Source organism: Passer montanus, unplaced genomic scaffold, assembly GCF_014805655.1.
Source record: "Passer montanus isolate IOZ18808 unplaced genomic scaffold, ASM1480565v1 scaffold49, whole genome shotgun sequence".
Classification (NCBI taxonomy): Eukaryota; Metazoa; Chordata; class Aves; order Passeriformes; family Passeridae; genus Passer; species Passer montanus.
Genome location: NW_024369818.1, coordinates 760,120 through 786,092, shown reverse-complemented (window position 1 = coordinate 786,092; position 25,973 = coordinate 760,120). Strand labels below are relative to the sequence as shown.

Here is a 25,973-nt window from a genome sequence, read left to right as displayed (position 1 = left end):
CCGGCCCCGGGCGGGCCCCCGCCGGGCGGCACCTCGGCGGGGGACATGGAGCGCTACTACCGCCTGCTCCGCGCCGCCGCGCTGCTGGAGGCCGCCGCCGGTGAGTGCCGGGCCGCCGGGGGGACAGCGGCGATCCCGGACACCCGCGGGGCAGCGGCAGCCTGGGCACCATGCGGGATGCCCCGGGTGCCCCGTCCCTCCCCGGAGCCGGTGCCGAGCGCGCTCTGCGCCCGGGCCCGCTGCCCCTCGGCGGGGCCGGCCGCTCGCGGGTGGCCGAGGGTTCGGGCTGCTGTTCTGCTGTTCTGCTGTTCAGCTGTTCAGCTGTTGTGTTATCGCTCCACGGGCGGCACGGTGGGTGCTCGGGAGGAGCCGTGTCCCCGCGTGTCCCCAGCGTGCCCGGCGGGCGCTGCCGCTGGCAGGGGATGTTCGCCCGTGCGAGCCCCGCGCCCTTCCCGCGGCCACGGCTGAGGGGCTCCCGGCGTGCGGGCTCCCGGCCACAAGCTGAGTTGGAGCTCAGCCCCGGCCGTGGCTGCCCCTTCCCGGGTGCGAAGAAGGGCAGCAGAGATGTGTGTGAGGTGTGCTCCTGTGTCCGACACCTGGACACTCTCCCGTGTCCCCTGTCCCCCGTCCCCTGTCCCGTGTCCCCTGTTCCCTGTCCCCCGTCCCCGTCCCGTATCCCCCGTCCCCTGTCCCCCCCGTCCCCGTCCCGTGTCCCGGCACTCCGCGCGGGCTGTGCCCGAGTTCCCGCTGTACCGAGCGGCTGTGCTCCCGTGCTGCCCACCGTGCCCGTGAGCAGCCGGTGCAATCCGATCCCTGATCCCGGGCCGTGGCTGCCTCGGCGCTGTTGCCTTTGATGGACAGCGATCTGCTCAGAAGTTGTGCGCAGCCCTCGCTTTTTCACCATTTTCCTGTTCTCCTGAGCGGAGCTACAGGTATTTTTGAGGAGGTCTTTCCTGAGGCAGGAAGGGAAGGGCCCTCGGGCGGCTCCAGGCTCCCCGGGGGATGCACACCCTGTCAGGAGTGAAGCAGAGCCAGCACTCCTCATCTGTGTGCAGCTGGCAGAGTGCTTGCAGCTGTGCGGGGCACAAAAGAGACACACTGACCCAAAACCAGCTTCCTGTCTAATGCCAGCTTTCTTGGCATCTTTGCAAGGCACACCTGGGGGTGCAGGAGGAATCACAGGTGAGTGCTCCACAACGTGCCACCTGCCTCCCAGGAGCTGCTGTCCGTGCCCTTCCGAGGTGGTGCCCACAGCCCCTTCTGCTCTGCCTGCCCACCCTGCTCCTTTCCCTGCACCCTGCAGTGGAGCATTTGCACTGGGCAGGGTGGTCACGGTCACTGCGCAAGGGATGCTGCTTGGATGGGTGTGATGAAATGCTCCTTGTGCTGCTCCTGGCAGAGCACCCACGCTGCTGGAGCAGGAGCTGGTGACACGGGCATGGGGACACGGGTGGTGCACGTGTGCTCTGAGCTGTGTGCTGGGGACCAGGTGAAAGCAGGCACTGGCTTTCTTCTGAGCATGAGCCTCTCTGCTAACCAGCTTTGGGCAGATGACCTTTGTGTAATGGTCATACAGAGCCAAAGATCCCCACAAAGGCACACTTGTGTGGTTGTAGCTGCAGGATCCGGACCCATGATTTGGCATCCACACAGGTTCTTAAAATAAAATGTTGAGAAAGAGACAATGTTGACTAAGGTTCTTCAAATCATGAGATTAAAAATAAATCAGAGGCTTTTTTCCCTAATTGCCAATTTCTGAGCATTCAGCCTGATCTGGGACCATGTTTTAACCATTTCCCTGCATGCAGCAATCCTGGAAACTTGGTTGTTTCTAGCAGAAGGTGATCCACCCGTACCTGCCTTAGACTGAGAAAAGGGCTGTGAACATCCCAAGGCTTTTGTGGCCATTCCCATCTGTGAAGTGGCTGGGGCTGCCCACGGCAGCCTCCAGAGGCTCTGTGCCTGCTGCAGCAGCCCCTGTGGCTGGGCACAGAGCAGTAGTAGTCTGGAGCAGGCAGTAGTACGTGGGATGTGCTTCCTCTCCCGCATCACATTGGCTACACGCACGTTAATGGTTGTCATTCACGTACCAGGACAAAGTGAAGTGACAGCAGGGCTGTGTGGGAGGGAGCAACTGAGGTGTAAAACAGGCTGAGGGAAAGAGAGAGTTTCCCAAGAGCTCTCTTTGCCTCTGAGCGAGAGGATGCCTGCAGACACAGAGTGCATGGGCTGGGGTTTAGGGCTGGGACATGGCCCTGGTAAGTGGCTGGGGCTGCCCCCGGCAGCCTCCAGAGGCTCTGTGCCTGCTGCAGCAGCCCCTGTGGCTGGGCACAGAGCAGTAGTAGTCTGGAGCAGGCAGTAGTACGTGGGATGTGCTTCCTCTCCCGCATCACATTGGCTACACGCACGTTAATGGTTGTCATTCACATACCAGGACAAAGTGAAGTGACAGCAGGGCTGTGTGGGAGGGAGCAACTGAGGTGTAAAACATGCTGAGGGAAAGAGAGAGTTTCCCAAGAGCTCTCTTTGCCTCTGAGCGAGAGGATGCCTGCAGACACAGAGTGCATGGGCTGGGGTTTAGGGCTGGGACATGGCCCTGGTTGTGCTGCTGTGGGACCTTGGTTGGCCTTGGCTTTGGCAGGTGGGGCTTGCAGGGGAGCCCTGGAGCCACAAACCACATGGGCTGGGGTTTAGGGCTGGGACATGGCCCTGGTTGTGCTGCTGTGGGACCTTGGTTGGCCTTGGCTTTGGCAGGGGAGCCACAAACCGCCACAAGCCCCTGGGACAGCCACGTGCTGCTGTGACAGTGGCTGTCTGGGGACAGGTGCTGAGCACAGCAGGGCCCTGCCCAGCCTGCTCTGCTGCCATGGCTCACCCAGCTCACCTGCCACTCGCGCTGGGAAAGGTGAGGCCAGTGGAAAACGGGTGGGCAGAGGAGCTGCAGCCTGGGGAGTGCTGCTGGCAGTGCCCAGGTGGGGCTGCCTTCTTTTCTGACTCCCTTTTTCCTCCCAGGCGATGCTGGAATTGCTTTTAGGGCCGAGATGAGTCAGGATGTCCTGGGCAGAGCTGCTCCTGGGGCCCAGCACTGTTATCCTGCTGCTCTGGGGGTGTGTGCCAGGGCTGGGGGTGACACACCAGCAATGCCCTCCCCATCTCACTTCCCATTGCACAGACCTGCTGCAGGGACAGGTTAGCTGGGCTTGGAAATGTGCTTTTGCTCAGTGGGGGAATACCAGAATTGGCCATTTCCACTTTCAGTTCGGGAAAAATTTTGTTTATTTTCCCTTGCTTTACAGTAGAGTTTCCAGGTGATGCCATTGGGGGAACCTGGCTGCATGGTTTAGTTTCCTGGCTATATCAGCTGTGAAAGAAATTGTTCCAGTGTCCTCAGTGAACTTCATTCCAGCTTCTCCAGGCAGCCAGTGAGGCCCCAGGATTTACTGCTGAAATATCTCCCAGGAGTTACTTTGTGCTGGAATTTCCCTTTGAAAAATCACTGTTTGCATGGTGCTGAACGATGATGGGAAAGTTACTGATGCCTGTATGTTTTTACTGTGTTTTGGAAGTCTTTTGTGCTGAATGGGCTCTGGTTTAGGGCTGGCTGTTTGGGCTGGGAGGATGTGTACTGGAGGCACTGAATGTGCCTTTGCCTGCACAGCTGGCAGGTGTGCCCTGGTGCTGATGTGCAAACACATGAGCTGCTGTCCTTGGCGAGGGAAGAGTGACTGAAGCTGGGAAAAGGAGAAAACTGAAGTACATTGAAGCTCCTATATGTTAGAAATGCAAGAAACTAGATTTTCTCAACTCCCACGTGGTGGTTGAATCCCAAAGAGTGGGTGTTGAGAATCTTCTATTGCATTTCTTGCAATTGACGTGAATTCATGGACGGTGGAGCTGGCTTTTATCATTCCCAATTTTTGCTTTGTTTGGTGTGATATGAGAGTGGGGTTTTTCTGATTGGACATGAAAACATCACAGCATAGCAGGAGGTGACAGCTAAGCCTCGTTGCTGCTTAATTTGCTTTTGCTTCACCTTTTCTTAGCAAAGCTTCCCCAGTTTCTCAGCTGCTAAATATAACTTGGAAGAGATTCCCTCCCCGCCACCCCCAGCCCCAAAACTCCACAGTCTCCAGCACAGGGGATCTTTTAACCTGCCCTGAACACCCTCCTCTCCTCCTTGCTGGCAGCAGGGCTCAGCCAGGGCTCCTCTGCTCGCTGCAGCTCCCACAGCTGTGTCCAAGGATGGCATTTCCATGGCTGGGGGATCTTTGGCTGGCTGCATCAGGGCTCAGCTGGGTGTGCTGGTGCCAGCCCAGTGTGAGCACGGGGCTCAGCTGGGTGTGCTGGTCACCCCAATGTGAGCACGGGGCTCAGCTGTGCTGCAGGGTGGGCACTGGGCTGCTCCCATGGGGACACTGCACCCTGGGTCAGTCACTGCCTGGGCCATGGACCTCCAAGCTGATTTAACATTTTCCATTCCTTTTCTTCCTTTCCTTTCACAGCACCCTTTTTTTGCCTTTTTCCTCCTATCCTCAGTGTGTCTAAATCTGAGCCTTTGGAAAAGGTCACTCCAGTTTTTCAGGAGCTTTCCTTTTCTTGCTGGGTGGTTTCCTAGCTGAGCACACCCCCAGGTTTGGTGGAGGGGATGTGTCTGCACTGCAGCACTCGGGCACACAAGCCCTGGAAGGCCTCGCAGGGGAAGCACAGCCCTGGGTCAGAAGAGAGAACCATCTGCTGCTGCTTCCTACGCTGTGCTGGAGCAGGTGCCTGGGGAGAAGGAAGAGAAGGAGCTTGAAAATAGAGTCAGCCATTCCTTAAAAATCGCCCCCAGTCTGAGCAAAGATAATTCAGGGAGTCCTTGAACCTGGTGAGGTGACCAAGCCATCTCTCCTGGAGATGGACTGATCCTGGTGGGGCTTTCCTGCCTTGTGCAGGACTTCAGCCCTTGCCAGGGCAATCTCCCTCAGATCAGCACATCACATCTCCCAGGAAAGCAGGCATTTCTGAGCCTGATTGCTGCCCTTTCCCTCGAGGTGAGAGCTGGCTTTGGTGCCTGCAGGCTGGGGGTGTGCAGGGGAGCCCCTGCCACAGGAGGTGTGAGCTGTCCCGGGGCTGGGGGACAGAGGCTCTTCAGCAGTCACAGCTGCTGGAGCTTTCTGCCATAAATAGTTTAATGTGTCCTTTGTGCCGCCCACTTGGCACGGGGAATGCCCACACCAGCTGGAATTCCAGGGAATTCCGTGGTTCTCCCAGGTGCCCAGGCTAGTGCAGCACCCTGCAGCAGCTGGTTCAGCAGGGCTGGCACTGCCCTTGGTGCCAGCAGGGTTGGGTCAGCAGTGCCCTTGGTGCCAGCAGTGCCCTTGGTGCCAGCAGTGCCCTTGGTGCCCTTGGTGCCAGCAGTGCCCTTGGTGCCAGCAGTGCCCTTGGTGCCCTTGGTGCCAGCAGTGCCCTTGGCACAGCCAGGGTTTGGGCAGTGTCTGGGTGGGGGGCACTTGGCAGGTGTGTCACACAGCTGCTGCCTGCGCTGCTGCACCCTCTGAAGTCTGGAAAGGAAGGAAAAGCAGAGTTTGGTAAGAGCAAAGCACTTGAGGGTCTAACTGGGTGTCAGCAGAGGGATTTGGGCTGGGGCAGGAGCTGTCCCCTCTCTGGTGTCACTGCACCCCCCGTGCCAGCCCCAGTGTCCCTCCACGGGTGGCACTGCCCAGTGTGTGCAGTGGTCCCGGGGCTGGTGATGCCCTGCACTGTGCACACCAGGAATGGGGGGCAGGCCAGGCTCGGCAGGGCTCCGTGCTGAGCCACGCTGCTTTCCCCAGGGCCTGCAGAGCCCTGGGCTCCCGGGGCTGGGCGATGCCCTGCACTGTGCACACCAGGAATGGGGGGCAGGCCAGGCTCGGCAGGGCTCCGTGCTGAGCCACGCTGCTTTCCCCAGGGCCTGGATTCCCCTCTGTGCTTTCCCTGCTTGGCTCCTTGCAGCCTCCAAACTGCACCATGGCAACAATCTCCCCCTGCAGAGGAGCCTCCAAATGTAATAACTGCAGCAGCACTTTCTGAGTGCCCGTTTTGGGGCTGTATAAAAGTGACACTACACCGTTCTGGCCATTTCCCATCCAGGTGCTGCTGGTGTTCAGTCAGGCCCTGAGGCTGGAGGTGATGCCAGCAGTGTGGGGACACTTTGTGACGTGCTCTGATGCTGTGTGGGGAGCTCGGGCTTGGTTTTGTAACAGCTGGTGATCACAAAGGCTCTTTTTGCCTTGGAAAGAAAGGAGTGGACTTTGCTGAGGGCCTGGCTTCCTGCAGCCTGTGCCAGGGAGGGGCAGGCTGGCTGTGCTGCTCACAGGGCAGAGCCCTGGGGTCTGTTCTGTCCTGTCCCAAGAGTGGCTTAAAGGAAAAGCCCCAGTTTGGCACAGAGCACCAGCTGAAGCCGTGTTGGAGGGTCTGTGGTGCCTCCTGCCCTTCACTGCCTTCCTGCAGAGGTCAATGTTTGAGGACAGAGGCCGTGCTCTGTGCAGGACTTGTTGCAGCACCCAGCTGAAGTGCCCCAGGCACAGCAGCACTCGTGGGTTTGGTGCCAGCCCTTGGTTTCCCTGTGTTTGCCTGGGAGGTGAGCCCAGTGGCCAGCCCAGAGCCAGTGCCAGGGCTGAGCTGGCAGGGGAGCAGCTCTGGTCTCTCCACAGCCAGGCCCTTGTGGTGCCCAAGGGGCAGCATCCTGCTCCTGTGTCCCGTGGATTGTCCCAGAGGATGGGCACGACCTCCCCCTGCCTCTTGTTGGGTGCTTCTCAGTGAGGCAGTGTCTTGTGAGGCTTTTAAATTAAGTGATGTTTTGTTTGAAAGGCAAACTTCCTTCCTGGTCAGCCTCAGTGAACTGGCACATCCCTCTCACAGCAGTGCAGAACCCTCCAAAATCCACATTTGCTGCCAGCCTGGGGCTCTGCTGGCTCGGAGCTCTCCAGTCACGGGCAGGTCCAGCACGTGGCCAGGCTGGATGGGGCTGCACCCTGGGGAAGGCAGGGCTGAATTTTGGGGAAAGCAGGGCTGGGGCTGCATTTTGGGGGAAGCAGGGCTGGGGCTGCACTTTGGGGGAAGCAGGGCTGCATTTTGGGGAAAGCAGGGCTGAATTTTGGGGAAGGCAGGGCTGGGGCTGAATTCTGGGGAAAGCAGGGCTGGGGCTGCATTTGGGGAAGGCAGGGCTGCACTTTGGGGAAACCAGGCCTGGGGCTGGACTTTTGGGGAAGCAGGGCTGAATTTTGGGGAAGGCAGGGCTGGCAGGGTGGGCTTTTGTCTCGTATTTTCAATGACACGTTTGGTGTCATCTGGTTCAGGTGTGGGAGCTCATTAAGTTGTTAAATGTGAATTTCATCAGTATGAAACCATTGACCTGGTGAAAAAAGAAATCAATAAATAGAGAAGGAATCTCTTGCTGCTGCTTGTCCTCAAGTTGGGTGAAGCAGTTGAATGAGAGACAAATATTTGAAATATCTTTGCAAGACAAACTTCTTTCTCACCAAGACCAGTTCTAGGGCCTGTTAAAATCAGGAATGTTTCTGTAGATGCCAGTGGGACTGGGGCTCCATCCTCAACAACAAAAATGCCATTTTTATCTGCAGGAGGGAAGGCCAGCAGTGTGTGTGCCTGCAAGGGCAGAGAGCCCCACACATCTGGGCTGCTGTGCTGCAGCACCCTGCAGCCAATGCAGGCCTGAAAAACCTTCACATAAAGTAGAAGTGACCAGAAAGCTTTGAAAAAAGGGGAAATAGAATAAATATTGATTATTCTGGAGTGTGCTGAAGCATGCAGCCTGTCTGATTTAAAACAGCCAGAAGATTATTCCCCAGGACCAGCTCTGTGAAATAATCAGTGTTTACAATTTGATTATCAGAAGGCACAAGGACTTTAATCTGTGTAGATGTGCTCCAAAACGTTTATTTGCAGGAACAAGGATGTTTGACTTGTAGCTGTCATTCCATTTATAGATAATCCAGAAAAATGTTTGCCAGCTTTAAGCTCCTCTTTGTGTTTAGTCAGTGTGGTCTTTGTTTCCTTCTCCCAGGGAAAGGTAAGGCTGTGTGTGTTGTTCTGCTGTGCTTCACTGCCTCTGAAATGATCATGGTGCTAAGTATGGTATTGAGCCAGCCTTGCCACGATTTAATTAGGAAGAATCTAATAACTGAACATAAGAACAACAGCCTCTCCACTGCCTGTGGCCCCATGCCAGGTGAAAGCGTGGCTTCAGAAGCTTATTTGTCCAAAATGAAAGCCTGTGACAGCCTGAAAGCCCAGCCTAGCTCCCAGAGCAGCAGCTTGGAGGCTGCAGTTCCCAAACCTCAGCCCATTGCCCTGCCAGGGCTGGGGAGCACTGCGAGACTGGGACACAGGGATTGCTGGCTCCAAAATACAAAATGTACATTGGCTGTGGCTCCAAAATATAAAATGTACATTGGCTGTGGCTCCAAAATATAAAATGTACATTGGCTGTGGCCCGGTGAGGGGAGGGCAGTGCTCCCTTGGTGCAATTATACTTTTGTTTCTGACGTGTGGCTTTCACCCTGTTAGAGTCATTAGAAATAGAAATAACATCTCTGAGATCCACGTGTCCTTTGTCACAGTTTCATGTATAGCTTAGGGGAGTTCATTTCCACCTTTGGATTAGCACGTTGATAAATGTGTCTGCTTTGGATTTGTGCTTGATTTTGATTGCTGCTTTTCCCTTTCTCCAGAAACTGCAGTGCCCATCTGTGCAAAGGACATCAGTGATGATCTGATGAAAGAGTTTGCTTTTCTGTCTGGTGAGTAGGAGACCATCTTCAGGGTCTCTCTGTGTCCCTGTGGTAATTAAATACTGCAGACAAACTTCTCTGCTGTTTGTCAGGGTGATACTTCACACAGATACCCACCAGGTATCCAGTGCCACTGGAACTGCTGTTTATAAAACATGGAGGCAGTTTGAAAAGCAGGTTGGGTTTCTGTCCCGTGCCACACTGTAAAACATTCTGTACAATACTCCCAGCACTCGGGGCATGCACAAGCACTCTGCTGTGAGATGTATCTCTGGAGGTTCCAGGCCAGTGTTTGCCCCTGTATTCCTGATTTCCTCTGCTGTCCTGTGTCAGCACACTCAGTAAGTGAAGGAAGTGCCTGGTTCTTGATGCTTTTGTTTCCAGCTCCTGCCCTTTGTGTTGTGCTGGACTCAGAGCAGATGTGCCTTTCTTTGGCCCTTCTGGGCGTGTGAAAGCCCCTGTGGCAGTGTGTGCCCGGGCTGCCTGGTGCCCGGGCTGTGCTGTGCCCTCCTCAGCAGCAGGGCAGGGCAGGGCAGCATCCCTGTGTGTTTTGCAGGTGGAAGGGGCAAGGACAAGGCTTGGATCATCACCCTGCCCGACAATGCTGGCTTCAACCAGGTGCCTGAGGAGAGCGTGGCCAGGGTCCTGACCTACCTGACCTCGGTGCCAAGGTGGGGCTGGGGTGGGCAGGGGGGTCCTGGGCAGGGGCTGCAGGGCACAGCCACCTGCGGGGTGAGGGGCTCCTTGGGGGGATAGAATATCAGAAAATAAAGATAAATCAGAAAGTGACCTCACCCCTGAGGAGCTGCAGCTGGGCCAAGTACCAAAGATTAGGAGCAGGCCTGGCTTTAACAGGCCAGAGCTGTGAGCAGGGAGAAGAAGAGGGCTGTAAAAGAGTGGGTTGGGTGCTTGAGAGGGAACTGGAGCCAGCTGGCTGCTTGGTGAGGAACAGAGTCAGTGCTCTGAGGAGCTGCCCACCAGAAACACCAAGAAGCTGTGAATCTTCTGTGGTAAGGACACAACAGTATGGAGCTTCTGCTATATGATAACAGCCCTCCTTCAGCTCTCAGAGCCCCACAGTGCCCAGGTGAGGTGCTCTGTGTGCCAGGAGCTGCAGAGGAGGCAGTGGACATCATCCCTGTGACCTGTCAGCTGGAATGTACCACACGTTTACTTGATTAAGTTTCTAATTAACAAGCTTTCCTCAAGCTTTGGCATGTGTCACTGCTGAAATATACCATGGCGCTGCAAAATAATATTTTGACGTGTACAAATAGAGAGTCACTGCTGTGGAAAAAGAGAAATGAAACCAGAGGAAGAGGCTAATTACAGAAGGAAGCCTTTGGGGTGCCCGTGACAGGTGATGGCTCAGCAGAGAGCAGCAGCTCCCACTGCCTGTGTGGCAGGAAAGCTGCTGACAGCCTGCCTGTGCCTCACTGGGCTGGAGGCTTAGATTAATGGCCCTCCTAATTCTTGCTGCTGAGCCTGGTGACTCAGTTACCTGGAATCCTTAATTTCCTTGAATAATGCCTGTTTTGGCAAATTCCTTCCTGCAGGGAGAGCAGGCTGGCAGCAGCTGGAGGGGAGCTGTCCATCAGAGCTGCTTTGGCACAAGTGTGCAGGGTTTAGGCACCTCTGTTCAAAAACACAAAAAAGGAGCCTCTGGTTGCTCTGTCCTGTTTTTGGTGGGCTCTGAGGTTCTGAGGGCTCCTGGCCCAGCAGGGGCAGGACCTGCCAGGCGTTGTTCATCCTGTGCAGGCAGCCCTGCTCTGTGCAGCTGCACTTCCCAGCTCTGGCTGGTCTCTCCGAGGCTTCTCGTTGCACCTGAGTGTAAACACCCTGGCATTAGCATGATGAGCAGTCCTGCTGTCCCTGTAATCGGTCAAACTCAATCCAGAAACTAATGAGAGCTGCGAGCTTGCTGGTGATTCATGTTCAGCATGTTTCCAGTAAAACCACTTTAATCGTCCTGCCACCGTGCCAGCCTGCCCCAGTGTCTGAGCACCCCAGAAACGTGTGCCCCCTGGCACCTTGGAGCTGCAGGGCTCGGGGGGGCAGGCACAGCATCGCCCGGCTGGGGGTGGCAGTCTGTGCCAGCTCTGTGTGCACATCCTGGGATTGGAGCTCACACTTTGGCCAGAAAGTCCCTAAAGGAGGTAAATATTTACCTGCCAGAGGTACTTCATTTCCTCCAATATCAGGGCCAGGTGTGGGTGCAGCACCTGCTTGGCTGTGGGTGTGCAGGGGAGATCAAAACCAGCACCATGCAAAGGAGCTGCACGGTGTCCTACCTGTCCCAGCCTGAGAAAACCCCCTGGGTGTCAGCCTGCTGCCACCTGGGCAGGCTGAATGGTCTCTGTAGTATTTTGGGAAGCTGAATTTCATCAGGCATTCTTCTCCTGGAAATAGTTGTTAGATGAAGGGGATGGATGCTGAAATCTCCTCCTGAGCCCTCCAGGTGGGTGCATTCATGGCAGAGCCAGGAGGAAGGTGAGTCTGTAGGCAAGGGAATTTTTAGTATTCCTGGAACTGCTGCAGGCAGGAGGCAGCTGCAGGAAGTGCTTGTGTGGATGAGCTGGGAGGGAAAATAAGTAATAGGTGCCCACTTTCTATTCTGTGCACATCCAGCTCAAAACGCTGCCTGCCTTCAGGCTGGCTGTGCTGAGCAGCACCTGCAGTGGCTGCTGGAGGCAGGGACGTGTGACTGATCCTGCTTCTGCAGAAAAGAGACCTGAGGAGTGAGAAGGCAGCACTTTATCCAGGCTTGGGTTGAGGGCTGTGGCAGTGTGGTCTTTACAGCACATAGAAATCTTTTCTCTAGCCTGAAAGAATTTGTCTCTTCCAAGTTAAGCCAGAATTCCAGTAGAAGCTTCAATTGATTTTTTTAAAGTCAGTTATGATATCTGTAAGATTGTTATTACAAAAAGCTAATTTAATTACTGTTAGAGTAAAAGTTGAAAACTGAAGAAATCCCTCTGTGTGTGGCATTGGTGTGGTACTGCCTTCCATACTGTGTGCAGTTCAAAGGGATGTGAAGGGCCTTGAGCTGTGCAGAGGGAGCAGCTCTGGTGAGAGGGCTGCAGGAACGTGCTGTGAGGAGCAGCTGAGGCCCCTGGGCTCCTCCTGTGTGGAGAGGGGGCTCAGGGGTGCCCCTGCTCTCTGAGCTTCCTGGGGATGGCGTGGGCTGGGCTCTGACCCCTGGCAGCCCGGGACAGGACAGGTGGGAATGGTTCAGACTGTCAGGGCAGGTTTAGAACAGGCTGTAGGAAGCATTTGTCTGCTGAGGGGTGTCCAACAGCAGAGCAGGTTCCCTGAGATGTCACTGGTTCCCCAGGCTGTCTGTTCAGGGGGCATTTGGACAATGCCCTCAACAGCATCTGCTGGCTTTTGGTCAGCCTGAAATGCCCAGACACTGCACAGGTTAACTGTGGGTCCCCTCCTGCTGAAACAGCACATCCTGTTCTGTCCTTTCTGTCCTTTCTGCGACTCTCCAGCTGTTCAGATGAGCTGTGCCTGTCTCCTTTAGGCTGGGAGGGGGGTCCAGGGTGGCTCAGGGCCGTGACTGAGGGCACAGAGCAGTGGGCAGGGCAGGGTGCTGCTGCCTATAAATATCTCAGGGTTTCAGTGCTGGGCAGGTCTGGCTGCGTGCTCTGATCCCCCCAGCAGCAAGAGTCTCTCTGTGCTGTGCTCACTCTCACAGCTGCAGACTCCAGGGTCCAATTTCAAGTCCTGCAAAACATCCCAGGTCTTTATTTTTAGTCTGCATCCAAAAGTGACCAGAAACACCCAGAGAGGAGCAATCCTTGCCCTGGTTATCTGTCTGCATCTTCCTGCTGCTGGATGCAAGCAAAGAGCCCTCAGAGCCCTGGTGGAAAGCATTGATTTATTTTTATTGTCAGTCTAAAAGGGACATCACGGGCCTGGAAATCTGATAAACCTGCAAGGCCTGGCTTGCAAATAGTCACAGACTTTCTCCACTGGCCTAGAATAAATGACAAATTTCCCACAGTAGGTGTCAGGGTGTCACACTGCTGGGAACTTTCCTCTTTGCTTCTGGAAGGGAACTGATAAAAGTGCATTGGCATGCTCAGAGGCTGCTCTGTGAGCATAACCTCGTCCTGAGTTAATGACTCCAGCTTTGCTTAACTGGCACTGCACCACAGTCTGGCTGCCTTTTCTAAATCACTTGGATTCTGGAGGTTTTCTTCAGGTTTTATTGTGATTACAGCAGTTCTGTGTAAACACAGTCTATTTTTTTCAATTGCAGACCCTTGGGAAACACCAAGGGAGTTGGGAATTGTTCTTTATAGCTCAGAGACATACCTTGAAAAATTTTAGAGTGTGCTGAAAAACCCAAGGGTTTTATTTTTGCCTCAAACCAAAGGATGCTTGGGCCTGCTCCCACCCACCTGGGTGACTTAGCTCGTGGTGGGGGTGAACAGAGCTAACAGAAACCTGCAGAGTTGTCTCACATTGCCTAAACCATTCTAAGCAAATAAAGGTTTTGGCTGAAAAGTCAGACTCAGCATGCTCACAGCCTGAGACTTTATTACATGTGTTCTGTCTGTGACCCACATGTAAAATTTGATGTTCATTTTCTCTGCTCCTTACTTCTACGCTTCAGAGCCACTGAATGAATTCATGTGAAACCTTTGCACTCTGGGTGTGAGTTAGAGCTCCATAAGATGTGTCACAGGATGGCTGGGTGCCTCTCCATGCCTTCAGTCAGAGGGAATTGCTCTTTATCCCTCTGAGCACCACTGCTAACTCCTGTTCAATGTGTTTGTCAGAGTTGTGGCTGCCACAGAGCACAGCAGCGGGGTGTGCACTGACTGAAAGCTCCTGCCCTGCCTGGGTGTCCCCTCTGCTGCCTCCTGCCCTGCCTGGGTGTCACCTCTGGTGCCTCCTGCCCTGCCTGGGTGTCCCCTCTGCTGCCTCCTGCCCTGCCTGGGTGTCCCCTCTGGTGCCTCCTGCCCTGCCTGGGTGTCCCCTCTGCTGCCTCCTGCCCTGCCTTGGTGTCCCCTCTGGTGCCTCCTGCCAGAACAAGGCAGGAGTCACTGCCTGGCTGCTCTAACCTGGGCAGGAGGGCAGGGGGGTCGTGGGGCATCACTGGGGGAGCCTGCTGGCCAGGGCACAGCTGCTCCTCAAGGCCCCTTTGGGTTCCCAGAGCACTCTGGTGTCACCACGTCACACAGAGTCACAGCTGGGGACAGTCAGGATCACAGGAACTCTGGGCTGGGGGGAGCTGTGGAGGTCACAGAATGGCCTGGGGTGGGAAGGGATCTTGAAGATCATCCAGTCCTGCCCCCCAGCAGAGCAGCTTCACCTGCAGCAGGTTGTGCTGGAAGATCTGGAGCTATGAACAGCCCCAGGTGGGTTTTTAAAATATCCAGAGAAGGAGATTTCCCAATCTGTCTTGGCAGTGTGTCCCAGGGCGCTGCCACCCTCAGGACAAAGACATTTTTCCTCATGTTCAGATGGAATTCCCTGTGCTTCAGTTTGTGCCTGTTGCCCCTTGTTCTGTTGCTAAGTGCCTCTGGAAAGAGTTTGGGTGTTCAGGAAGATTTTTTCAAAGGGAATTTCAGGAACTGCAGAAATACTAAAATGTGGTTTGCATTCCAGGTTCTTGGATTTGGGGTTCTTTTGGGAACAGTCACTTTTCTTGGAATGTTATCTGGTTATTGGTGTTTCTTATCTTGCAGTCAGCATGAGTCTGACACTAAATTTATCCTGATCCTGGATAGAAGACTGGACACGTGGACATCAGTCAAAACAACTCTCCAAAAGATAGCAGTAAGTCCTCTTCAATGCTGATTGCTTTCAGTGCACTGTCACCCTGCCTTTGTGTGTCTCCTTCAGAAAACACTGGGGAGCAGAGCAATGATGCTCCTGCTGCCTCTCTAGGCAGCAGTTTGCTTTATGGCCCTGTCATTAATTTGAGTGTTAAATGAGCTGTTTGTGTGTTAATTTGCTTGCTTGATCTATTTCCTGGGTTTTATACTCTTTTGCACTGGTTCAAATGTGTTTTGTGCTATGTTCTCTGCTTTTGATGGGTGGAAAATTTTGCTCCATATATGTTCGTTCTTGACACTGGTTATTAATTTATTTTACCTAATTGTTGGTGACTGAAAGTTTTAGGTTCTTTAAACAGGCTTCACAAGGATTTGAATGTGGGCATGGATGGGAAAATCCATTTCAAAGTGTGTGGATGCATTAATGTGCTTGAAATGACCTGGTGCACACATGCCTGGCAGCACTGGCAGATGCTGCTCTGAGCACAGCTCACAGGGGCTGCTTGTGCAATTCTGCTTGCTCTGTGTCTGGGAACCTGGGCCTGGGCTCTCAGCAGTGTGCAGCTGAAGAAAAGTCACATTTCTGGGTGCAGGGGGGTAGGAGCTCCCAGAGAAATCCTTTCCCAAGCACACCATGCCATGGGGGTGGATGGATTATTGTTGTGCTTGTTTCTGCTCAGTCATGGAGTGGTTAATGTCATCAGTCCATCTGAGGAAGGATGGAGTGAAGGGAATGCACTGAGACACAAAATGCTTACCTGGTTCTGGTAAAGTCAGTATTTTAAATGGTTAATCTGCTACAGCTGAACTTGCTGTTAAAGACACCTGGCAGTTTGCTGGGCAGCATCCCTTAGGAGGCAGAGGGCTCCCTTTTGGCAGGGTGAATGAGATCCCACCGAGAGGATTTTCTGTTCTGTTTTTCTGAATGTTAGAAACTGAACCTGCAGGTGTGGTTGCCATACCACTAGAGAAGAAGCAGCATTTAGAAAGTGGTTCTTTAAAGTGATCATCATCAAGACTCAGTTCTGCTGCCAGCGTTTGAACAGGTGCTAATACCAAGAGCATCCTTTAAGGGTGAGGTACTTGCTTTGCATAGTCTGGAAGTGTCAAATGGCAAAAAATCCTGTCCTAATTTGTAGCTTCTACAAAAGTGGCATTCGTTTTGTGTTTCATAAGAAAATTTAATTATTTGAGCACATCCCTGTTAGTGCTGGGTGTCCACGTGGAGAGGTGACTTTGCCTGCAGTGTCAGGGCTGGCCATGCAAAGAATGGGAGGAGCTCTGTGCAAAGGGGGATGCAGGAAACCCGTGTCCATTGAGACTTGGGAATACTGTCTTAAAAACAGTCAGGTCCTAAATGGCTGTCTCTGTGTCCAGAAGGTGTAAGGACAAAAATTTAAATCTTGATTTTTTCCCAGTCACGCATCATAAACCCTGATGCAATTAAAAAAAAAATATATATTTTTCTGATCTTTGTACAGTTTTGGAGTAAAGGAGTGCCATGAAGCTGAATTTAAAACACAGACTGTGTCCTATTTTTTCCAGCATATGTATATGCAATTGCAGCTCTGCGGTTGTGCATCTGATCTTGAAAATTTTTCTATCACACTGTACAGATTTTTGTTTTAACTCTTTATGTGTGCCTCTAATTGCCTGGGCCAACCAGGCTAGCAGTGCTGTGGGAAGTGATGCCGGGGCAAGCCTCGGGTTGTGGCCGCAGCATCTTTGCTTGGCTCACCCCCTGAGCCCCGAGCAGCCTGGAAAGGCACCTTGGGGATCACGGCGGGGGGAGAGGGAAGGGCGAGAGCTGCGAGCCGGGAGCCCCGTCCTCGCAGCAGAGAGCGTCTGCAGGAGGATTTTGGGCATTCCACCTTAAAAGCGAAGCCGGCGCTGGGAGGAGAGCGGGGCTGCCAGCCGGGAGCCGGGAGCCGGCAGGGCTGCTGCCTGCCCGAACCGAACCGAGCCGAGCCGAGCCGAACCAAAGAGCTGCGGGCCGGCCCCGGGCAGCGGGGCGAGCGGGGCAGCGCGCTCCGCAGCATCCCCGCATCCCCGCAGCATCCCCGCATCATCCCTGCATCCCGCGGCATCCCTGCATCCCTGAATCCCCGCGGCAACCTCCACAGCATCCCTGCATCCCGCAGCATCCCTGCATCCCGCAGCGTCCCCGCAGCCCCGGGCATGGCGGAGGCGGGCCCGCGGCGGGGCGGGCGGCCCGCCCGGGATGCGGTAAGGCTCCGGGCCCGCCGTGCTGCGGGAACCGGCACGGGCCCGGGGGAGGCGGCGGCGCGGCCCGCAGCGCTCGGGCTCCGGCGGCGCGGGGGGAGTCAGGGCATCCTCCGTGCGGGAGCGGCCGGGCGCTGGCACCGCTGGTACCGCTGGTACTGCCGGGTATCGCTGGTACTGTCAGGTACTGCTGGTACTGCCGGGTATCGCCGGGTATCTCTAGTACAGCTGGGTGTCGCTGGGTATCATTGGGTGTCACTGGTACTGTCAGGTACTGCTGGTACTGTCAGGTACTGCTGGTGCTGCTGGGTGTCGCTGGGTATCATTGGGTATCACTGGTACTGCTGGTACTGTCAGGTACTGCTGGTGCTGCTGGGTGTCGCTGGTACTGTCGGTCCCGCAGCGTCCCCGCAGCCCCGGGCATGGCGGAGGCGGGCCCGCGGCGGGGCGGGCGGCCCGCCCGGGATGCGGTAAGGCTCCGGGCCCGCCGTGCTGCGGGAACCGGCACGGGCCCGGGGGAGGCGGCGGCGCGGCCCGCAGCGCTCGGGCTCCGGCGGCGCGGGGGGAGTCAGGGCATCCTCCGTGCGGGAGCGGCCGGGCGCTGGCACCGCTGGTACCGCTGGTACTGCCGGGTATCGCTGGTACTGTCAGGTACTGCTGGTACTGCCGGGTATCGCCGGGTATCTCTAGTACAGCTGGGTGTCGCTGGGTATCATTGGGTGTCACTGGTACTGTCAGGTACTGCTGGTACTGCCGGGTATCGCTGGTACAGCTGGGTATCGCCAGGTACTGCTGGTACTGTCAGGTACTGCTGGTGCTGCTGGGTGTCGCTGGTACTGTCGGGTGCCGCTGGCCATTGCTGGGTATCACTGGGAATCACTGGGTACTGCCAGCACCGCTGGGTATCAATGGGTATCACCGGGTATCGCTGGGTGTCAGTGGCTATCACTGGATACCCCAGGTATCAGCAGGTATCACTGGGTATCAGCAGGTACCCCAGGTATGAGCGGGTGCCCCGGTACCCCTGGTATCAGTGGGTATCAGCGGGTGCCCTGCTGCCCACAGCGCTGGGTATTAGAGGGTACCCCTGGTATCAGTGGGTGCCCCGGTACCCCTGGTATCACTGGGTATCACTGGGTGTCCCGGTACCCCTGGTATCACTGGGTATCAGTGGGTGCCCCGGTGCCTGCAGCACTAGGTATCAGTGGGTACCCCCGGGTATCACTGGGTGCCCCGGTGCCCTCAGAGTTGGGTGTCAGTGGGTATCACTGGGTAGCAGCAGGTGCCCTGATACCCCGGGTGTCACTGGGTATCCCTGGGTGCCCCGGGTATCCCTGGGTGCCCCGGTACCCCTGGTATCAGTGGGTGTCACTGGGTGCCCCGGGTGTCACTGGGTATCCCTGGGTGCCCCGGGTATCCCTGGGTGCCCCGGTACCCCTGGTATCAGTGGGTGTCACTGGGTGCCCCGGGTGTCACTGGGTATCCCTGGGTGCCCCGGGTATCCCTGGGTGCCCCGGTACCCCTGGTATCAGTGGGTGTCACTGGGTGCCCCGGGTGTCACTGGGTATCCCTGGGTGCCCCGGGTATCCCTGTATCAGTGGGTGTCACTGGGTGCCCCGGGTGTCACTGGGTATCCCTGGGTGCCCCGGGTATCCCTGGGTGCCCCGGTACCCCTGGTATCAGTGGGTGTCACTGGGTGCCCCGGGTGTCACTGGGTATCCCTGGGTGCCCCGGTGCCCGCGCGCTGCCCGCTCTGTGCCCGCAGCAGCGGCTGTACCATTACCCCGTGGGAAGGACAGCCCTGCACGGACCCCAGCGATGCCGACAGCATCTTTGGTTAATTGGGTTAATTAGGTTAACTATGCAGCCGGCCAAAGCAGAGGTAGCAGAGCGCTCGGAGTTTGGTTCTGGCTCCGGGGGAAGTTCAAGGCTCAGATTTTGTGCAGGATTTTCCTTTAAGGGGCAGCAGAAAGTCATTCAGCACCTGTATCAGGACTCCTGGCCTCAGTGCTCAGAAGGAAACTTACTGGCAGATACTACTTTGTTTTAAAATTTATTTGATTTTTTTATTTATTGATCTCCAACCTCATGGATGCCCCAGTGAACTGCAGGGAAGAATAGTGTCTGAAAACAGAGTTCCTAAAATTGGTGGAAATGTTAAAGTCACACTAAATGTGTCAGAACGAGATGCTCAGTATGGGGCAGTAACTGGGGTGCTCTCAGTGCATGTCCTTTCTTGTGTTTCTTAGCCCAGTGTGTCTGTATTGATTAAGGCAGGGCTGTCTGGGTGGTTAGAGTTAAATGTGCATTAAAAAGCTCTGACCTGGCCTTGGGGTACCCGTGTGTGTCCTGGGAAGGGCAGGGTGCTGAGCAGGGCTGTGCTGGGTGGACAGTGAGCAGTAGTGAGGGAGCTGGTGTAATGCCTGATTTAGGGGAGCTGTGCTGGGAGTTTTCTGCCTTTCCTGCTGTCCTGCAGAGGGCACAGGCTCCAGAGGGCTCTTTAGGTGTTTTGTTACATAACCCCAGGCTTACCAAGTGCACCGGATTCTTTTCAGTCTTACAAATGGTGAGATAAAGCATGAGGCACGATTGAGGATCCTTTTGTCTTTGCTTTCTGTAATACATTGTGGGAAAGGGTTTTTTGCAGCAGTGCCTTCAGTATCATTAGAGTTCAGTTTTTAGGAAACTTATCTACACTTCAGCCCTGAGAAAAACTGAAATTGTTACAATAATTAAAAAATATACAATCCCTACAGGAATGTTATGTTGAGGATTTACTGGTCTATGTGGGGTTTTTTTCCTAACATTTCATCCTTTCCCTTAAGTCTCTAAGAGGGCACAGGACACAGCTTGTTGGTGTCTGTCTTTCTACAAGCTTATTTCTTGTCTTGTTCATTTTTTCCCAAGCTTGGAATACATTAGGTGTCATTTGCAAAGCTGTGTTTCCTGCTTTGTAGCTGCTCGTAAGTGCTGACCTTGATCCTGTACGTGTAAGATCAGCTGAAAAATCCCCAAATGCTTTCTAAACTGAGTGGAAATCCAATCACCTGCCCTGGAAACTCAGCTCTTTGAGGAGAAATACCAAGGAGCAGGAGGGACACAGTGGTGTGTCCCTGGGGTGGAGGGGGCAGTGCTGCTCTCCTGGTGTGTGTGCTGTGGGTCACACTGGTATCCTGCAGCCAGAGGTGCCAGGGGTGAAGGATGGCAGTGCTGCTCTCCTGGTGTGTGTGCTGTGGGTCACACTGGCATCCTGCAGCCAGAGGTGCCCGGGGCATCCCTGCTGTTGTATTTGTGGGGTTCCCAGATGAAGGAGAGAATGATGAATCTGACTCCATGTTTTCAGAAGGCTAATTTATTATTTTATGTACTATATTATATTAAAGAATACTATACTAAACTACACTAAAGAATACAGAAAGGATACTTACAGAAGGCTAAAAGATACTAATGAAAAACTCTTGATTCTCTCCAAAGCCTTGACACAGCTTGGCCTTGATTGGCTATTAAGTCAAAATAATTCACATGAACCCAATGAAGCAATCACCTGTTGGATAAACAATCTCCAAACACATTCCAAAGCGGCACAACAGGAGAAGCAAATGAGATAAGATTGTTTTCCTTTTTCTCTGAGGCTTCTCAGCTTCCCAGGAGAAGAATCCTGGGCGAAGGGATTTTTCAGGAACTCTGACTGTGGCGCCTGCCCTGGGCCAGGCAGCTCCCAGTGGTCCCTGTCAGCTGGGCTTGTGCCCTGCCTGCTGCTGCCCCTCCCTGCAGCTTTCCTCTCCTGCCCAGGGCTCCCAGGGGCTGGCATTCAAAGCCTGCAGGTTCCCCATGGGGAGCTGGGGTTGGACACCCAGGCTCTTCCTCCGGGAGGTTGCTCTGCCCCCAGAGGGTGCCTGTTAAACAGGGCTTGAAGGACAAAGGCCAAAGCTCCAAGTGCCAGCAGGGCTGGAGGGCACAGGGGATGAAGGGGAGCAATGATGTCAGACCGAGGGAGGGTGAACTTCTGGCTGGTTGTTCCCAAAGACATTCCTGCAGCATTTTTCAGGAGAGGGTCGAGGCAGGAGCCTGGAGCTCCCAGAGGAGGCATTATGTGCTGGCCAGTGCTGGAGAGGAGCACAGCGCCCAGGGCCTGCAGCCAGCACCAGTCTCTCTGTTATTTATGGTTTGCTGTTGTTTCCAACGCCAAGTCCTTGTCCCTGGCACCACTCTTGTTGACTTCCAAAGGGTATGAGTTTGTCATTTCATTCACAATCCTTTTTTTTTTTTTTTTCCTACTTGTACTTAAAATAACAGCAGATCAATATATTGGATTTCTGTGGCTTATATGATCCTAAAAGCCACTGTCCATTTCTGAGGGAAGCTGTGGGCAGTGGGAGCCACAGCCTTCCCTTCCTGCCCAAGAAAACAGAGCAAATGAGTGACAGTGCAGCTCGGGGTGGCAGACCTCAGTGTGAATCAGGCCTGTTTAAAGAGCACTAAAGGATGTTTGTGGGAGTGATCTTTGTTTGGAAGGCACAGGGAGGTGCCCTGCAGGGCACAGCACCCAAACATGTTCACTATTCTCACCCTTGCTACAGAGGTTACTATCATGTTTCATGGAGGAGGATGATATAAGGAGAGAAATGTGACCTGGCCTGGCAGGATCTCAGAGCAAATCATGTCTTAATTAACTCAAGTCTTTGCATCATGCGCTCATCCATAATTTAATGAAACAACTTCTACTTTCTTAAAAATTCTTTTTCATTCTCAAGAACCCTTTTCACAGATCTGTTTAAAAATGCACCTGCCAACCATATGCTTGCAAAAAGGCTCCAGCAGTGTAGACAGGAAATTCCAAATTCTTGCCACAAATTAAATGTTGCCTGGTAATTACCAAGGACAAGGCGAGTGTGCTTCATGCAGTTATGGGATGATTAGCAAGTTTGGCAATAAATTTTGCTTCCTCAGTCTGTCACTCCTCTCAGTGTTCCATCCCTCTGTTCCCTGCTAAGTTGTAATTTCACTCCCCGAGTTGTAATGATGAGCAGTATCTGTATTGTTAAAGTTTATAACAATGTGTCTCGGAGGAGCCCTGCTGCAGCCACATCCCAAACCTCTGCACCTCCCTCCTGGTCTGAAAATGAGAAAACCCCCAGAGCAGAGTGATTCCCGCTGCTTCCAGTGCACTGGGAGCTGCCACGTGCCCAGGTGACTGTGTCTGTGTTCCCTTGCAGGCCTCCTTCCCAGGGAACCTGCACCTGGTGATGGTTCTGCGGCCCACGGGGTTCTTCCAGCGCACCTTCACCGACATCGGCTTCCGCTTCAGCCAGGAGGATTTCCTGCTCAAGCTACCGGTGCGGACACTGCCCCGCGCTGCTGGTCTCACATGGATCCTCTGCAGCACTCCAGAGCAGGCTGGGGGGGCTCAGCCCCTCCGGAGCCAGGCTGGGGGAGCTGGGGTGCCCACCTGGACAGGAGCAGCTCCAGGGAGAGCTCAGAGCCCTGCCAGGACCTGGAGAGGCTCCAGGAGAGCTGCAGAGGGACTGGGGACAAGAGCCTAGATAGACAGGACACAGGGAATGGCTCCCTCTGGAAAATGATAGATATAGATTAGATATTAGGGATAAATTCTTCCCAGGGAGGGTGGGCAGCCCTGGCACAGGTGCCCAGAGCAGCCCTGGCTGCCCCATCCCTGGAGTTTCCAAGGCCAGGTTGGGCAGGGCTTGGAGCAGCCTGGGTGGGACAGTGGAAGTGTCCCTGCCCATGGGAGTGGGGCTGGAAACTTCATCATCCTTCCAACCCAAAGCATTCTATGTGAAGAGTAGCCAGGAGTTTGTTTAATGTCTGAAAAGTCAGAAGACTTGTCTGGTGGAGCTTTTCCTATGGATTTTCCCATGTTCATCTAAGTGTAGACACCATAGCAGCATCGTGGTTGTTCCTAAAATAGCAACTGAAATGAGTTTATGTTCTCAACTGAGAATTTCCAGACTTTTAAACCACCTTGATTGTAGGACATAATAAGAATAATTAAGAGAAGAAAAGTACGTTTATAGAATCTAAGGTTGATGCTGTTACAAACACAGAGAACAAATTAATACTTTCCTTTAGGAAATAGCAAATTTTCACAAACTTTACATTTTTCACTCTAAAATGGCAGTTCTTTGCACAATTTTGAGCATTCCTTACACATCCCATGGCAGATCAAGACACACACACAAAAAAAAAAATCATGAGTACACATTTATGTGAAATTGGTAAGTTATAATTCATAACTTATTAAAATGTATGTGTTCTTTCCAGCTTACTGGTGATGCCTTGCTTAAACCTGCCTCACTTTGCATTCAGCCCTGTTCTGCAGCATCTCACTGTGCCCTGCATTTGGGAGAGGGAGCACCTGGAGATGAGGGCTGGCTCACCACGGTCAGACCAGACAAAAGCTGTGCTAGCCATGAGTGCAGGGGGAGGCCGTGCTCCAGGGCAGGATGCAGAGCACATGGAGGGGCAGCAGTGGGCAGGAGGGCGCTCCCAGCTGACAGGGCTCTCTCTCTGTGTGTGTGTGTGTGCAGGTGGTGATGCTGAGCTCGGTCAGTGACCTGCTGACCTACATCGAGGAGCAGCAGCTGACCCCCGAGCTCGGGGGCACGCTGGAGTACTGCCACAGCGAGTGGGTCATCTTCAGGACGGTGAGTGGGCTGCCACGGCCAGCTGGGGCTCCGGGGAGGTTGGCAGTCAGGCACCGAGCCCTGGAAGGAGCCACTGCACCTCCCAGCCACACCTGCAGAGGAGCCACGGCGTGCTCAGACCAAGGCTTTGGTGGGTTTGCAGGATGATTGGCTCCCTCAGGCTCCTATTGAAACTGCTCCCAAAAGATCTGTCTTTTAAATCTTTATTAGAATTCCCTTAATGGGACATACCAAATAGGCTTTTTTGTTAATAACGGTCGCTTAATGTGATTAATATCAGAACTGTGTTTGGGAAGTGGGGTAATGCCTACTGCACACTGACCAAATGCAGGGAATTCAGAAAATTTCCAGTTGGGTTTGTTTCTTTCCCTTTGCAAGAACTTTCACAGTGCCAGAGTGAGGAGTTGTACCTTGCTGAGCACTCGGTTTTCCCGGGGATGCTGTGTCCAGAGGAGTGGCAGGTTGGATTCCCAGTGGGATGTTCTCTCTGTGTGCCTGCACATCCCACCCAGCCCTCTCGGAGCTGTTGGCACCCTGGCACAGCTGAGCCCTGCTGGAGCTGCAGGTTGGTGCTGGCTGGGCCCGACGCAGTGCCCGTGTCCCGCAGGCCATCGAGAGCTTTGCCCTGACGGTGAAGGAGATTGCCCAGCTGCTGCAGTGCTTCGGCACGGAGCTGGCAGAGGCGGAGCTGCCCGAGGACATGCACGCCATCGAGCGCCTGCTGGCGCTGCGCACCGAGAGGTACTGCCAGCTGAAGGTACGGCAGCACAGCTGCGCCCGCGCTGCTGGGCTCTGCTGCCCCGGCTGCTGCCCCGGGCTGCCTGCTGGCCCCTGGGTGGGTGGTGTCCCTGTGGGGTTGGTGCCCACTCTTTGGATGCTGTCCCTGTTTGGTTGCTGTCCATTCTTTGGTTGGTGTCCACTCTTTGGGTGGTGTCCAGTCTTTGGTTGGTGTCCCTGTGGGGTTGGTGTCCACTCTTTGGGTGGTGTCCCCTGTTTGGTTGGTGTGTCCCAGTTTGGTTGCTGTCCAGTCTTTGGTTGGTGTCCCTGTGGGGTTGGTGTCCACTCTTTGGGTGGTGTCCCCTGTTTGGTTGGTGTGTCCCAGTTTGGTTGCTGTCCAGTCTTTGGTTGCTGTCCAGTCTTTAGTTGCTGTCCCTGTTTGGTTGTTGTCCCCTGTGTGGTGTCCAGTCTTTGGTTGGTGTCCAGTCTTTGGTTGGTGTCCCCTGTGTGATTGTGTCTCCTGTTTGGTTGGTGTCCACTGTTTGGTTGGTGTCCACTCTTTGGTTGGTGTCCCTGTTTGGTTGGTGTCCACTCTGTGGTTGGTGTCCCTGTGTGGTTGGTGTCCACTGTGTGGTTGGTGTCCACTGTGTGGTTGGTGTCCCTGGGGGGTTGGTGTCCCCAGTTTGGTTGGTGTCCCCAGTTTGGTTGGTGTCCCTGTGTGGTTGGTGTCCCTGTGTGGTTGGTGTCCCCAGTTTGGTTGGTGTCCCTGTGTGGTTGGTGTCCACTGTTTGGTTGGTGTGCCCCTGTTTAGTTGGTGTCCACTCTGTGGTTGGTGTCCCTGTTTGGTTGGTGTTGTGTTTGGTGTCTTACGTGTGGAGATGCGAATCTTGACTTTATGTTCCTGTGTGGTTGGTGTCCCTGTGTGGTTGGTGTCCCTGTGTGGTTGGTGTCCACTGTTTGGTTGGTGTGCCCCTGTTTAGTTGGTGTCCACTCTTTGGTTGGTGTCCCTGTGTGGTTGGTGTCCCTGTTTGGTTGGTGTTGTGTTTGGTGTCTTACGTGTGGAGATGCGAATCGTGACTTTATGTTTTAGAAGGCTGGTTTATTATATTATGATATGTATTATATTAAAATACTATATTAAAACTATGCTAAAAGAATAGAGGGAAAAGATTCATCAGAAGGTTAGAAGGAACAAGAAAAGAATGAATAACAAGGACTTGTGACTCTCAGAGTCTGATGTAGCTGCATCTGTGATTGGCTATTAATTAGAAACAACTAATATCTACCAATCACAGATGCACCTGTTACATTCCACAGCAGCAGATACTTATTGTTTACATTTCTCTCTTAAAACTCCTTGACTTCCCAAAATCCTAACAAAGGATTTTTCATAAAATATCATAATAACAAGTTGGTGTCCCCTGTGTGGTTGGTACCCCTGTGTGGTTGGTGCCCCATTTGGTTGGTGCCCCATTTGGTTGGTGCCCACTCTTTGGTTGGTGTCCCCTGCTCCCTCTCTCCCATGTGTGTGCTGTCAGACAAGGCAGAGCACAGCCTGGCTGTTCTGTGTCCTCACCTGTGCCATGCAGCAAGCAGGTACCCTCCCTGCACCCAGCCCTCCTGTGCTGCCAGCCCTCTTGCACCCAGCCATCCTGGGCTGCCTGCACCCAGCCCTCCTGAGCTGCCAGGTCACCCTGCCAGAACCCAGCCCTCCTGAGCTGCAGCCCTCCTGAGCTGCCAGCCCTCCTGAGCTGCCAGCCCTCCTGCCTGCACCCAGCCCTCCTGAGCTGCAGCCCTCCTGC

The 25,973-nt window shown here is 54.2% G+C and overlaps 1 protein-coding gene across 11 annotated transcripts in view; it reads left to right on the top strand.

The window, feature by feature from the left end:
- Positions 1-6: 6 nt before the first annotated feature.
- MCF2 (MCF.2 cell line derived transforming sequence) overlaps positions 7-25,973 on the top strand; it is a 51,010-nt gene continuing 25,043 nt past the window's right edge. For all 11 annotated transcript variants that reach the window (XR_005629043.1, XR_005629042.1, XM_039722504.1 and 8 more), the window contains exons 1-7: positions 7-100; positions 8,715-8,783; positions 9,331-9,445; positions 14,477-14,567; positions 22,006-22,125; positions 23,338-23,454; positions 24,062-24,211. Coding sequence is in view for 9 of the 11 variants with exons in the window: in XM_039722504.1 (XP_039578438.1) it covers positions 46-100; positions 8,715-8,783; positions 9,331-9,445; positions 14,477-14,567; positions 22,006-22,125; positions 23,338-23,454; positions 24,062-24,211 (717 nt within the window). In the remaining 2 variants the exon portion in view is untranslated. The remainder of the gene's footprint in view (positions 101-8,714; positions 8,784-9,330; positions 9,446-14,476; positions 14,568-22,005; positions 22,126-23,337; positions 23,455-24,061; positions 24,212-25,973) is intronic.